Source organism: Diadema antillarum, unplaced genomic scaffold (assembly GCF_040938485.1).
Source record: "Diadema antillarum isolate AM-2024a unplaced genomic scaffold, OU_Dant_1.0 seq00000460_RagTag, whole genome shotgun sequence".
NCBI lineage: Eukaryota > Metazoa > Echinodermata > Echinoidea > Diadematoida > Diadematidae > Diadema > Diadema antillarum.
Genome location: NW_027271431.1, coordinates 3,647,553 through 3,660,892, shown reverse-complemented (window position 1 = coordinate 3,660,892; position 13,340 = coordinate 3,647,553). Strand labels below are relative to the sequence as shown.

Here is a 13,340-nt window from a genome sequence, read left to right as displayed (position 1 = left end):
TACATGCGTTCACCACTACGTCTAGAAACGGTAAAACATAGTACAGTAGAATTTTAGAGCTGTTATTGTCTTTTCTCTTGAATATTCGGCCATTCAACTAAAAAAACAAGACAGTTTCAATGAGCATTCGTAATTTGACCTTCATAATTTTTCATGTTAGTACATAGATTTCTGTCCAGCGTTACATGCGTTCACCCAATTTTTTTCTTTTTCATTTTGGCATAAATTCTAATAGATTCCTAATTGTTTGCAGCAATTTTAATGCAAAGTTATCTGTCATTAAAGTGTTTTCCAAGATCATTTTGTATTGGGGGAGGGGGAGGGTAATGCACATTGGAAACGGAAAATAAAGCAACATCCCTGAAAAGTACCCTTTTACTGTGGAAATGCCCATGTTATAGACCTATTCTGTCAGCAGCCTGCATGCTGTAAACCTCAAAAGTGAATATCAAGCCAAATGAAAATATCAGTAACAGGAAGTGATGCAAAGGACTGTGGGATATCAGTTCAGAGTTCAAAGGCTATAATAAACTCTATAAATGATGTCATCATCCAAGCCATTTCTGCTATGGATTATCCTGTTGACCGGCGGAGATGGGTTAAGAATACTTACCCTTTTGACCATATTACATTTTGATATGTGCTCATATATATATACAACTGTATATATATATATATATATATATATATATATATATATATATATATATATATATATAATTACATATATTGGCTTAATCAGCGCATACTGCAGTGAGGTCGTGTGAGGATCGAGGAAGGATAGATATAGCATATATATATATATATATATATATATATATATATAATTACATATATTGGCTTAATCAGCGCATACTGCAGTGAGGTCGTGTGAGGATCGAGGAAGGATAGATATAGCACCACGCACGAGTACGACTTGAAAGGTTCGCCGTTATCATATAGAACTTATTGCTTCGCTACATTCGCTTTTCCAGAACGTTGCTGTAGGTAAGAAGAGCGTGTTCATCAATCAGGGTCCTCGTATCCTGGGCATCTCTTGATCCTTCTAATCAATATAGCCTGGGATAATCTCATTCAAACATGCATGCTAAAATTCTGAAAATCCATGGGACGTACGCATGGGAGCAGGAAAGGGTGAAAACTGCTTGAGACCAAGGACATCATACTTTCGTCATTAACAGAGCACGCCGAGACCACAACTTCTGGAAGAGACTGAATTCCACATATCGACCAATCTGTTGGCAAAAAAAAATATAAAAAAAAATAATAATGAATAAAAAATAAGAGGGAGAGTTGGACCTACTTCTTCACATCCAACTTGCACAAGTGTTGCTCGATATATCATGGTACATTGTATTTGAAATATTGCAATTGTTAATACTGTGGTATAAAAAGGATTTACCGTTGGAAATGTTGACTTATTCACTTTCCTTCCTTTTTCTTACTTCTTCTTCCTATTTCTCTTCGATCTCAATACTTCTTACTTCTTCCTCTCTCTTTTTTAATTTTCTTCTTCTTCTTCTTCTTCTTCTTCTTCTTCTTCTTCTTCTTCTTCTTCTTCTTCTTTTGTGTGTGTTTGTCTTATGGTATTTCAATGCACCATTTTGAAAAGTCAAAGTCTTCTTCTTCGATCTGTCAAATCCTTCCCCGGGATCCTTCTTCCATAGACAGCAAACCAAAGCTTCAGTGAGAGAGAAGAGCGCTATAGCTTATCTATCATACTCTTTGATCACGACACCTTCCGCTCTCAAATCTAAGGACGACCGTAGAGGGTGTCGTTCTTGATTTTCTGAAAGAACAGAAGAAACCACAGAACTCTGTGGAAGAAACCAGTCCCCTTGTCGGTGGTCGGTGGCGTTCACCGTCCTGCATCCTGTGAAACTCTCAGACTTGTGGAATTGCTCATTTGACATCGAAATGTGAGTCGATTTCTCATCAGTTTTATTTGATTACATGGTAGGCATCCGTAAAGATATTCTGCTTGGTTGATAGCTGGTCGCAGCTGGTATATCTACCATGTAAATGTTTAGGATAATGCTCCTTCGATGGTCACTTGAAATTTACATTGTCCCATATGCTTAAATATGTGTAAGTTGGATTTCGAGTTTCTATGTTTTTGAGAACTTCGGCCTTCGGGGGTCGTGCAAGTGTAATGAGAATTCATTGGTTGAAAATTTGCTGCTCATCTAGAGCTCTAGAGTACGTAGAGAGATCTAGACCGGTCTAGATCTATATGAAGGAAGGAATTTCTAGATTCTAGTTGTTACTAGATCTACCAAGAGTAGTTTATCGGCACCCGCACCAAGATTCGACCTCCTGATGAAGCCAAGTCCTGTTGACTGTGCCAAAGGTTTGACTGTGCGCAAAAGCACATAGGTTTCTACATGGTAAAATTTTGGACAGCATTGTGGTTGAATTATGGGTGGCTTGTGTTTATCTAGACTCGATCAGTCTAAATTTACGTAAACTTTTAAAACTTAAAAGCTTTAAAATTTAACTTTGATTCCCTTGAACGGCCATTTCTGAATTTGACTTCCAAGTTCTAGGTTTGTTCTTATCACCAATGACTGATTGGTAGCACTGCCTGCAGTTTCATATCACGTTTTAATATGGTTATGTTGCTATCAGCACTTGCTGTAGATTCTAGTGTATTCACAAAGAGAGAGAGAGACAGACAGACAGACAAAAAAAGAGAGAAGAAAACCATAGGAAAACCAGGCAAAAAGGAGGTAACAAACAAACCACTGGCTTGAGCAGACGTTATTTGCTGCACTGCTCAGTCATTGGCCCATTCCCGCTAACTGCGACCAGCAGCCCCATACGCATAGCGTAATGGGGCTGCGGACTGTAGCATTCAGGATCGTGATTAGGTATTATCGCGCCCAAATATCAACTTTGAATTGAAAAATTCATTCAATTTGAAGACTCACCAGTGAAGTTGAAGTATTGACAATAGGGTTCGTGCAACGTTTGGTCCTGTCAATAGTCCCTTTCTGTTCGAATTGATGACTTAATGTGACTCGGTCGAGAGAAACCTGGGAAAGCTACACTGAATTGACGGCCAGCGCATGCGCACACAGACATCTTATCCAGTCAATGGATTAGAAATTTGTGCGCATGCGCTGGCCGTCAATTCAGTGTGGCTCTCCCAGGTTTCTCTCGACCGAGTCACATTAAGTCATCAATTCGAACAGAAGGGGCTATTGACAGGACCAAACGTTGCACGAACCCTATTGTCAATGCTTCAACTTCACTGGTAAGTCTTCAAATTGAATGAATTTTTCGATTTCAAGTTGATATTTGGGCGCGATAATACCTAGTCACGATCCTGAATGCTACAGTCCACAGCCCCATTATGCTATGCGTATGGGGCTGGTCGCAGTAACATTCCCGTGAGATATGGATTGTACCAGCTCATAAAGATGTTCAATGTGATCTAATTCTGAACCAGAAAAGTTTGGGCATTTGCTAAGTCAGGGGTGTTTGTTTTTGATAACTGGATTGTTCATTGTGTTTACATTGTGTTTACATTGTGTTTTGTTTTGTTGTGTTTTTTCTTTTTGTCACAGGGCTGATTATTGGAAATCTAATCCAAGGAAATTTTGTGACTTTTGTCAATGCTGGTTTGCTGATAACAAGTCTGTAAGTAAAAGGATTTCTTTCTCACACATTTTTTTTTTTCAGCTGGTCATTTTATGTGTGTCAAAGATGATAATAAAATCAGAAATATCAGGAATGTCCCTGACAAAAGGTGTGGCAAACCTTCACATGAACTAAACTCCCTCAAAATGTTGCAGCTGTGATGCAATAACTCGTCAGAACTGTTTTTGTCACTGTGAGCCAATTAATAATTGCATTTTAGAATTCAATCCAGATGCAATAGACAATTTAATGTGATAAGATACTATTACTACCTGATTAAGGAGATAACATGTGACACACCGGTAGGTTTCAAGAGTGACGGGATGCTGTTGAAGCTTGTGTCTTAGAATGATTATGTGGTGCTTGCTGACTATGCACCCATCGATCTTTATTTTTCTTGCTGATAGCGTTATCACCAGTGTCTCTCCTTGAATATCAGTGATGTTGGCTTTTATCTCTAATGAAAATATTAATATAATCCTTTATTCTTTTATCTTTTTGCCCCAGTTATGTCCTGCTGTTTATAAGATGACTACATTCAATGATATTCTGTACAGCAACACTGATTTTATTTTTTAATATTTTTTTTGCATCTCCTGCAATTAGAGTATTGAGTTCCATGAGAGAGGTAAACGTCACCAAGAAAATGTAGCCAAGAAGATTGCTGAGTTGAGGAAGAAGGGCCAGAAGCAGCATGAAACCCAGCAAGAGCTCAGCGGCTTCCTCAAGCAAATGGAAGAGGTAGGTATGGTGATCGCTGATCTACAATCAACATTCCAATTTCTACTAAGAATGACAAGTAGGAACTGGTGGTTAGTGATTTAACTGTTCTTGCAGTTGTAAGTTCAAGCAGCCTAACTTTAATCAAAACAATGGTGGTTGACTGAGTGACTAGATGGGCTGGCATTGCACTGCGGGTGTTGAACTCTCCATTACAGACCCTCTCTCCATTTCCACCAATTGTTGTTGTTTTTCCCTTCTGTCTCCCTCTAGTTCCCTGAGTAGCAATTGAACAGTATCACTGTATGTCTGCAAAATCAGAACAGCGATATGTGTGCCGAGACAACAAGGCAGAAACACTCACAGGACGCTAATGGTTTTTCTCACCAGCAGTTGATACAATGGAGGAAATTTAGTGAAGAACAGCACAAAATCAGAATAAGGTAGCTGATTATGAAATCTTGTTCAAATATTTGTGGTTTGTGAAAGCAATATGTGAAATTTATACAAGGTTTTCATTTGACTTTTTCCTCTTTTGTCGTTTTTTTTTTCTTTCCTACTGACAGGGGGCCATGAAAGCTTTCAAGAAGGATGTTGCCCAAAACCCTAACTTAGTCCCAGAGTACAAGGTGGCTCTTGTTCAGAAGAAAGTACGCGAAGCCCAGGGTAAGTTACAGGTTGTCTCAATCACACCTACAGCAGCAGAGGTGTTTAGGCTCCATTTTCACTTGTAGATGTTTTTTATCCTTTTTTTTTCACTGTGTTTTAGGCTATTCATTGATGATTGGATATTAAACACTGTTTAATTCAAATCTTACAGAAAGTAAATGAGATCTCACCACAGTGATAGAAAGACTGATTCTATAAGGTGTAAGTCTGTTCACACAACCACATGTACTGTCTTTATCTTTTAAACTGGCTAAGTAGATTCTGCACCAACATTCTGGCCTCATTTGGGGTGTCCTTCTTTCTCAATTCAACCTTCCCAAGCTCCTCCTCCACCGATCTCATCCATGTCCTCACTTTGTAGCTCATTCACTTTAAACTCTAGCACTTACCTCAAAACATTGTCATCATCCTTCCTCAACATATGCCCATACCTTCGCATTCCATTTGCCCTTTGCCAGTTTTCAAGAAAGCTGTCAAGTAGGATTTTGCATTTTGTATGAAATTATTGTTTATTGAAAAACTGCAGCAATAATGGATTTTAGGAGAGGAGCTTAAAGGGGATGGCTAGTAACTGATTAGTGGGAATCAGTGGGAATGCTGGGGGATGATTGTTCCAATCCTTGTGGGATTCATTTAAGAGTACACAACATTATATATCTATTGTTGTGTGAAAATTATTTGCTTCAGAATGGTCTCATATTCAAGTAATGTGCAGTTCAATGTTTCCAGGTTAGCATGCCTGTACAGTGTCGGGGTGATCGACACTGATCAGTTACTAGCCATCCCCTTTAAAGTTTATCATTTGTAACCCAGAGACATGATTTCCATGCACTTTCTTATGCACAAACCAACAAATACTACTTTATTTGTTCCAGTCGAGTGGAAAATGATGCTAGTGGCGTATTAAATGAAAGCAAGAGATTATTAAGCAAAGGGGTAAAGATATGGGGTAAGCCAGAAAGCAGTTGATGACGTGTTCGATTCCTGCTGGTTCCTTTTTCACAGACATGTTTGTTAAAAATCTAGTTTAGCAGTTGCAATTTTTCAACTTTCATTCATACGGACAGAGACAAATTGAAAGAAAACTCATACCCCATGTCTTCAACCCTCTGATTAATAATTTCTTGCTTTCAAATGGTATTTAATTAAAAGTGGATGAAATGTTGAATTTCAGATGTGCCCTCTGCCCTGCCCGGTAGTCGCACCCAACCAGCAGCGGATGGAGTTGCTTCGGAACAAGCAGCTACGTCAGCGGCAGCAACAGCAGCCACTTCCTCCACTGCCTCCTCCTCGATGGGGCAGAGCCAGGCAGAATGGGTGGAAGCAGTGAGTCCAGATGGACACACCTACTACTGGAACACAGTGACGGGAGGTGTGTGGGTTTCCTTGTTTGGTTTCTAAATCTCTGACCTCATACTTGCCTTTTTGTTGTTATTGTTCCTCATGTTATTTCTCATGTGTTGAGATTTTAGCTGTGGAGTGCATTCATTTCATTTTTCTAGCTCATTTAACATTTTCCTTAGTGAGTTTTATATTTCTGTCTTGACAGAGTAAGGTGTTCTTTTCCTTGACCTTCTTTTTTTCTTACCCCTCCAGACTGCTGTCCTCTCCTTCCCTTTTATTATACAGCTTTTTACTTTGTATTCTGTGTCATGCAACACCTAAACACAATATAGCTATCTGATTGGTTGATTGCTTGTGTCATGCAGTTAAAAGTTCCATTGCATGCTGTCACTGTCAGCCGTGCAATATTGTTTGAGCAAAAATGGATATCACCCGGCTGATGCCACCAACTTCCATTGACTCCTGTGTTAAACTCATGACTGACTCGAAGTTTTTGTTCCATTGCACGGTTCTGATGTCACAATAAACAAACCTTTGCCACGCACACTCAGCAGTTACAAGGGTGCATTCAAGACTGCATTTTGTCATTCATTTTACTATAAATAAATGCAGCCAACATTGCCTCAGTCAGATCTATTTGAACTGAAGAAATGGCTTCGACTTAGAGAAAATTCAATTGATTTTGGATTAAAATTGATAGAATATAAAGATAAAAGGACTTGAAAAGATCTTCAACATAGGCGATTATTAGACTTATTAGATCGACTTATGCGCGAGGTCAAGGACTTCTGCATTTACATTAGTGATTTTTTTTTTAATTATGAAAACAAACACATGAAAATCATTTACATTTTTTTTTTCATGGTATCGCTTTAAAGTTCTGAAAGTTTTTAGATCTTGTGACTCTTTTTGTTTTTGTATCCAACAGTCTGATCTTTGTGAAACATGTTTGCCTTATGCCAGGTGGAAATGTTTGCATGTCTACTATCTACATTTTCCTTTCATTTCCATGTTATTAGAATCCCAGTGGGAAAAACCTGAGAATTTCACTCCAGTTACAGGTGGTTCCACGACAGAAAATGAGGCTCCTGCCCACAAGGTAGTTATCAACTGTTAAAAGTTTGTTCAATTGCAACAACTTGGATTATTGCCAAGTATTCTTATTACAAACCATGTTTTGCTAGTATCTATATCACTTAAAAAAAGGGGGGGAAGGAAATGGAAGAAGAACAGGTGCCCAATGTTTATTGCAGAATTTAGAAGTTTGCAAAGATACAGACTTACGTTATGTCTCCCTTTAATAGACAATTTCATGTTCACTGGGATGAAATGACAGATCCTTGACATAGCTAGTGTGGTAAAATTGTATTCTTTCAGAAAACGGACCTCATAAGGGAAGACAATGTACAAAAGTATGTACTGGGAGTTGCATTCTATAAATTAGTCTAATCAGGATATGAGAAATTCACTTTATTTTCCCAGAAATATTGCCAGGATAAATGTTTCTTTCTACAGTTTGTTGGATTCTTCTTTTTTTTTTCACTTTGACTCTCTACCCCGATGTTCTTCATCTTTTCTCACTTTCCCTATTATTTATTTGTTTGTTTGTTTATCAATTTATTTATTTATTTAATTTTTAAATATATTTCTTTCTTTCTTTCTTTATCTATTTTTTTTATATATTTCTTTATTTCTTCATTTCTTTCTTTATTTATCTATTTATCTACATATCTATCTATCAATCTATCAATTTTATCTATCTATTTACTTACTTACTTACTTAAATTTGTTTATTTTCAGGGAGGAAAGGATGATGGTGATAAGAATGAAAAGAGCGTAGAGGGCCAGGAGAGTAAAGGAAAGAGTGAAGAGTCCTCAAGAGCCACAAAAAGAAGACATGATGCCTATGGGGGATGGTCAACAGTGTCCAACGAAACAGAGGAGTAAGCTATCATCGAGCTCTTGTGTGTGTGTTTGTGTGTGTGTGTGTCTGTGTTTGTTTGTTTGTTTCCATTCTCCATCTGAGAAAATTTCTGGATAGCCCATATTCAGCTGCACACGCTGGCCCTCCTTGTTGTCCAGTTGTATGGTACTTGGGGAGGACCACTTCACCAGGTTAAACCAAGGAGGTTGAAGAGATGGAGTAACAACAGAGTTATTCCCTTTGATCTATGTTCGAAGCCGCTGCTCAAAAATATTTGAAGCATGTGCCAAACAGGATCTGCCGCGCCGATACAAAGACAATTGACTCGTGTTTCATTGCATAATCACCAGCGGCTTTCAATGGAAGATATGTCTTTGTGATGGTAATTACTTTTCGCTATCCCTTCTTATAAAAGCTAGGTGGTACAGACACGGGGATGCGGGAACAGAAATTGAGGAAAAAATGCTGAAATGAAGATGAAAATTACTCGACTGGGCATACGCGGGCACTAATCTGATATATCTATCAATAAAGAATTATACTTGAAGATTATTACATGTTAGTTTCATTTGGGGAAATTAAGTCGAAAAGTGATAAAACCAGATTCCCTGGATGGTACAGTTTTAAACATTTTCACATAATACAGCTCTGATTGACACTTTTGTGCAAATTTCTGAACGGAATTGACTTTTGTTTTACATGCTTTATTATTAAGTGAAATTTCATTTCATTTAATAAATAAATAAGCAAAATATGGCCAACATTATGGTAACGTTCAAAATGAATCTTCAGATTGCTCAGCAAGACGGCAGCTTGGAACATCGATCATCAAAGGCACATTGTCAAGTGCACCTGTGGAATTCTTTTGTACATCAATAGAAATCTGACAAGTGTTTGAATAATTACAGCCAGTTGGAACTCCATGTATAAAACCTCCTTGGGTTAAACACCCTGCTCTTTGCGACAGATGAATGAAGCGGAGTCTTTTAGATGCATAGGTTGTGACTCTGTTGAACACACGGGACCTCCATTTATTGTCCTATCCGAGGGACAGAGTGTTTTGCTTCTACTAGAGGGGACAGAATGATAACCTGCGCTGGAACCCGAGCCATTTGATTGAAAGGCAGATATTCTACCGTCTTAGCCACCTTGCTGCCCTTTATAGACACATGAACTTACTCAATGAACACTTCCATTTTTAGAGCCATTCAATGTGAGGTTCTAAAATCCCCATAATTTTTGAAAAGGACCTCACAGATTACTTGTAGGTATTGGATAAATGTAGTGCAACGTAAACCTGACGAAAAATTGTTTAGAATATTTACCCTTAGGCATCTTTTAGCAAGACTAGAAGAAAGTAACGTTAAGTTCTTGGGTTTTTAAATTTTGATAGTCTTGCCTACAGGTGTTTTTGATAGTCTTGCCTACAGGTGTTTGCTCTTTTGTATCAAAGAGAGTTTTCCTTGCAATAGGCATGCTATCATTGTCTCTGCATATTGATGTTGGTGGATTGTTTCGTATTTGTGACCGATTCAGTAATTTTGGTGATTACCCCAACATGCCAGTCTTTCTCATACATCTCTCCACACTTTTGTGACCACCATTTCAAAACACCATTTATTATGCGTAAAGCTAGAGTGCCATGGTAATAAGTTAATGCTGCAGTCAACTTCTGTTAATTAGGTCAACTCTCTTGACCGAATTAATCTGACACTGGAGTTTTGGATGCATTGACACTGAACTGGTAACAAATGAAAATTGGCCCACAAAGAGTTAATGTTCCACTTGAGAGCTCTCAACAGGTGTATCTATGTGCAGAGAAACATGTACCAGTACTTATCGGCCATTCTACTTGTCCTCAGTGTTTGAATAGGAACAGTGTTAGAGGTTGCCAGGTGTATTCTCTGGGGTTTTTTGTGTGTGTGTGTGTGTGTGTGTGTTTGTGTGTCTTTTTTTCCGGGGGTGGGTTAACCATAATGGACTATCAGTCCTTATCATGTGCTTATCTTCCTAGCCAGCCAAGTAACTTCCCAACTGTGTTTGCTAGGAGTAAACACAGTTATATGCCCTTCCCTGTTCCTGAGTATCTGCATGATTGTGCTGCGGATACATTACGACAAATTTGTGTTCTGTATATATCATTGAAAGAGTATGCCCATGTTTGCCAGGTTTAGACCTAGGCAAGGCACCCTGAGTCTGGATGCCATCATGACTTTACATCTATCTTTAACCAGTGCTTGACACTACATTTTGCTCTGTTGGCCCATTTGGGCAACTGAAATCATTGAATTTGACATTTTGGTGACCCCAAAAAGAAATGTAGGAGCCCAAAATGAAGGGAAATACAGCATTTCAATTTGAATTTTAGCTGCCATATTGGGACATCAAAAAATAACCTTTTTAAAAATTTGGTGGCCCTGCATCAATTTTTAGTGGCCCCGGGCCACCATGTCATTGCAAATGTCGAGCCCTGCTTTAACCCTCTCAGAATCAACATATTCTCATTTTTTTTAGCATAATAAAGGAACAGTTGACTAACCTCTTTTAGAAGGCAGGGGGAATTATATTGCCCTTAAAGGAAACCCAAACCCAAAGAGAAATGTGGATCGAGTGAAAGCAGCAACATTAGTAGAGCACATTAGTGAAAGTTTGAGGAAAACTGGACAATCGATGCAAAAGTTGTGAATTTTTAAAGTTTTGGTGTTGGAACCGCTGGATGAAGAGACTACTTAAGCTTATGACATACGTGTGGACAACAATTATAAAGAAAATATAAAGAAAATTCAACATGCTTTCACTTTTCTAGCATAATGAAAGATCACTTGACTAACTTCTTTCAGAAAACATTGGGAATAATTACTACCCTTAATACATGTCAGTATTAAATTGATGGAATGTGTAATTTTCGTGAAAAATGATTTTTTTTTTTTAAATTCCTTTTATATTTTCTTTATGATGTTGTCTACAATGACATCATAACCTCTAGTAGTCTCCTCATCCAGCGGTTCCCACACCAAAACTTTAAAAATTCATAACTTTGTGCAACAATTGTCCGATTTTCCCCAAACTTTCGCTAATATGTTCCACTAATGTTGCTGTTTTCACTCAATCTAAATTTCTCTTTGGGTTTGCGTTTCCTTTAACATAACGTCCGTCACAAGTCAAAGGAATGAGCTTTTCATTGAAAAAAATGTAATTTTGTGAAATGCTCTTTACATCTTGATTTGTTACGCCACAAATTTTTGTAGTCTTATTATCTAGCATTGATGGCACTCAGATGTGACCACAATTTTAAACATTGATTACTATTGAACTGACTGTCAATTTTCTTCCAGCTTCACTAATGTACACTTCTAATATTTCTGCATTCACTATACCAACATGTATATTTGAAGTAAATTCTCCTCTAAGTGCCGAAATATTCACCTTAATATTCTTCAGGACGCCAGACTTGCAGCTTCCGGAGGCCAACCCGGCTTACATGAGCTCCTATGTCCCCCAGGCAGCCCAGTATGAGCCGCGAGAGAAGCTCGCCTTCAAGGAGAAGACAGTGGGAAGTATCGGTACCAGCAACGACAATGTCGCCTTCAAGAAGCGGAAAGCAGGCGGCCGACAGATACGGTCGCGTGACACCACATCTTGACAAATTTTGCGTGACAGAAACATTAAAAAACCAGCCCCAAACTGTTTATGACTGTAAGGCAGTTTTTTGTATAAAAAATTCTACAGTATTTATTTTAGAGTGTGGTTCTACATTTGCAACAGCTCAATGCAAGAAATTGGAACAATGGAAGAAGACGTCACTACAACTTTGTCGCGACAGATAGAGAGGAGAAAACTGCTGTTTGTTTGCAGATAAGCGTCTATGCATCGAAAGCTGTCTCAGTAATGGTTAGGCATCACTGAAGCTGAAAATGCTGTAGTACTTTACCCGCATCATTCTTGTCAGTGACTAGCTCATTCATTGGTGGGTATGCCAAGTTCACACTTACCAAAAAAAAAAAAAAGAAAGAAATCTCCAATGCAGTTGTGAACATGTCCATTTGATGCCAAATAGCGGAGGGCTTCAACTTCCGAGCAAGATGCGATGACCTAATAACCCCCATTTATGGTGCTTGTGATGTGTGGCCCAATTTTGAGCAGGCCTACGGAGTGGAGACGCATAGAAATAACTGAAGTGCAACTCTTCGTATCCTCTTCCATGTTTTGCAGCTCCAACAAGGTTTTCTGCAAGACATGCAGAGCATTCCATAACTGCCATTCTATTTCTCATTTGTTTACCAAACTCTTGTGGAGGTCAGTGAATAGTATTTGCATGCACATGCGTACATACATTCATACATACATATACCCATACGTACTACATACATACTGGTACATACATACACACATACATACACACACACACACACAAACATTTATACATTCATACATACAGAGATGTGGATGTATCATAGGTACATGAATGTAGATGTACATTGAATGGAATGTGCTTGCAATTTTAGGAAATAGACCGAGCCATTTCGTAGCAAGGTGCCAAAAAGGCATTAAGAAAATAGACTAAACCTCGAACTATCAGTGTGTTGATATTGCTTGAAACGTAATGACTAATAATGAATTTTAATAATTTGTATCTTTATGAACAAGTACAGTCTTTAAAATTTCCCGTCCATTACTTCAGCTATAAGTATGTCCACTGGTGGACAGTGTTGGGAAATATCAACGATTATTTGCGAATATATGATGGTGATTGGATGTCTCAAGTCACTGCACTTTGATTACATTTGTTTTCCGGCCTCAACTTCAGGTAGGGTTTTCTACTGGTAATGTCATCAAAGAAGATTAGAAATAGATAATCAACTAGTCACCTAAAATGACATGGGTTAAAAACTCATAAAGGCAAAGTCAAAGGCCACCAAAATGAAATTTTCTGGCCTCACAGTCCATTACCTGGGTCCAATAATACTGTCATACGGTGCAATGGATTTAAATAGATTGGAAAGTATGTTTTAATTTGTGTCGAGAGAGTTGAAGGTCAATC

The 13,340-nt window shown here is 38.3% G+C and overlaps 1 protein-coding gene across 1 annotated transcript; it reads left to right on the top strand.

Annotated features, from left to right (window-relative positions):
- The first annotated feature begins 1,846 nt into the window (after positions 1–1,846).
- LOC139733050 (WW domain-binding protein 4-like) lies at positions 1,847–11,942 on the top strand. The gene is made up of 8 exons (XM_071643894.1): positions 1,847–1,919; positions 3,570–3,642; positions 4,249–4,383; positions 4,929–5,028; positions 6,206–6,403; positions 7,395–7,474; positions 8,176–8,318; positions 11,741–11,942. Coding segments are annotated over exons 1-8 (933 nt in total). The 5' UTR covers positions 1,847–1,917.
- Positions 11,943–13,340: the final 1,398 nt, after the last annotated feature.

What these genes read in the sequence shown, in the direction of transcription:
- LOC139733050 (XM_071643894.1), top strand. An exon ending in TCCTCAAGCAAATGGAAGAG is followed by an intron (nt 4,384 to 4,928) that starts GTAGGTATGGTG and finishes TCCTACTGACAG; the next exon opens with GGGGCCATGAAAGCTTTCAA. An exon ending in GTGTCCAACGAAACAGAGGA is followed by an intron (nt 8,319 to 11,740) that starts GTAAGCTATCAT and finishes AATATTCTTCAG; the next exon opens with GACGCCAGACTTGCAGCTTC.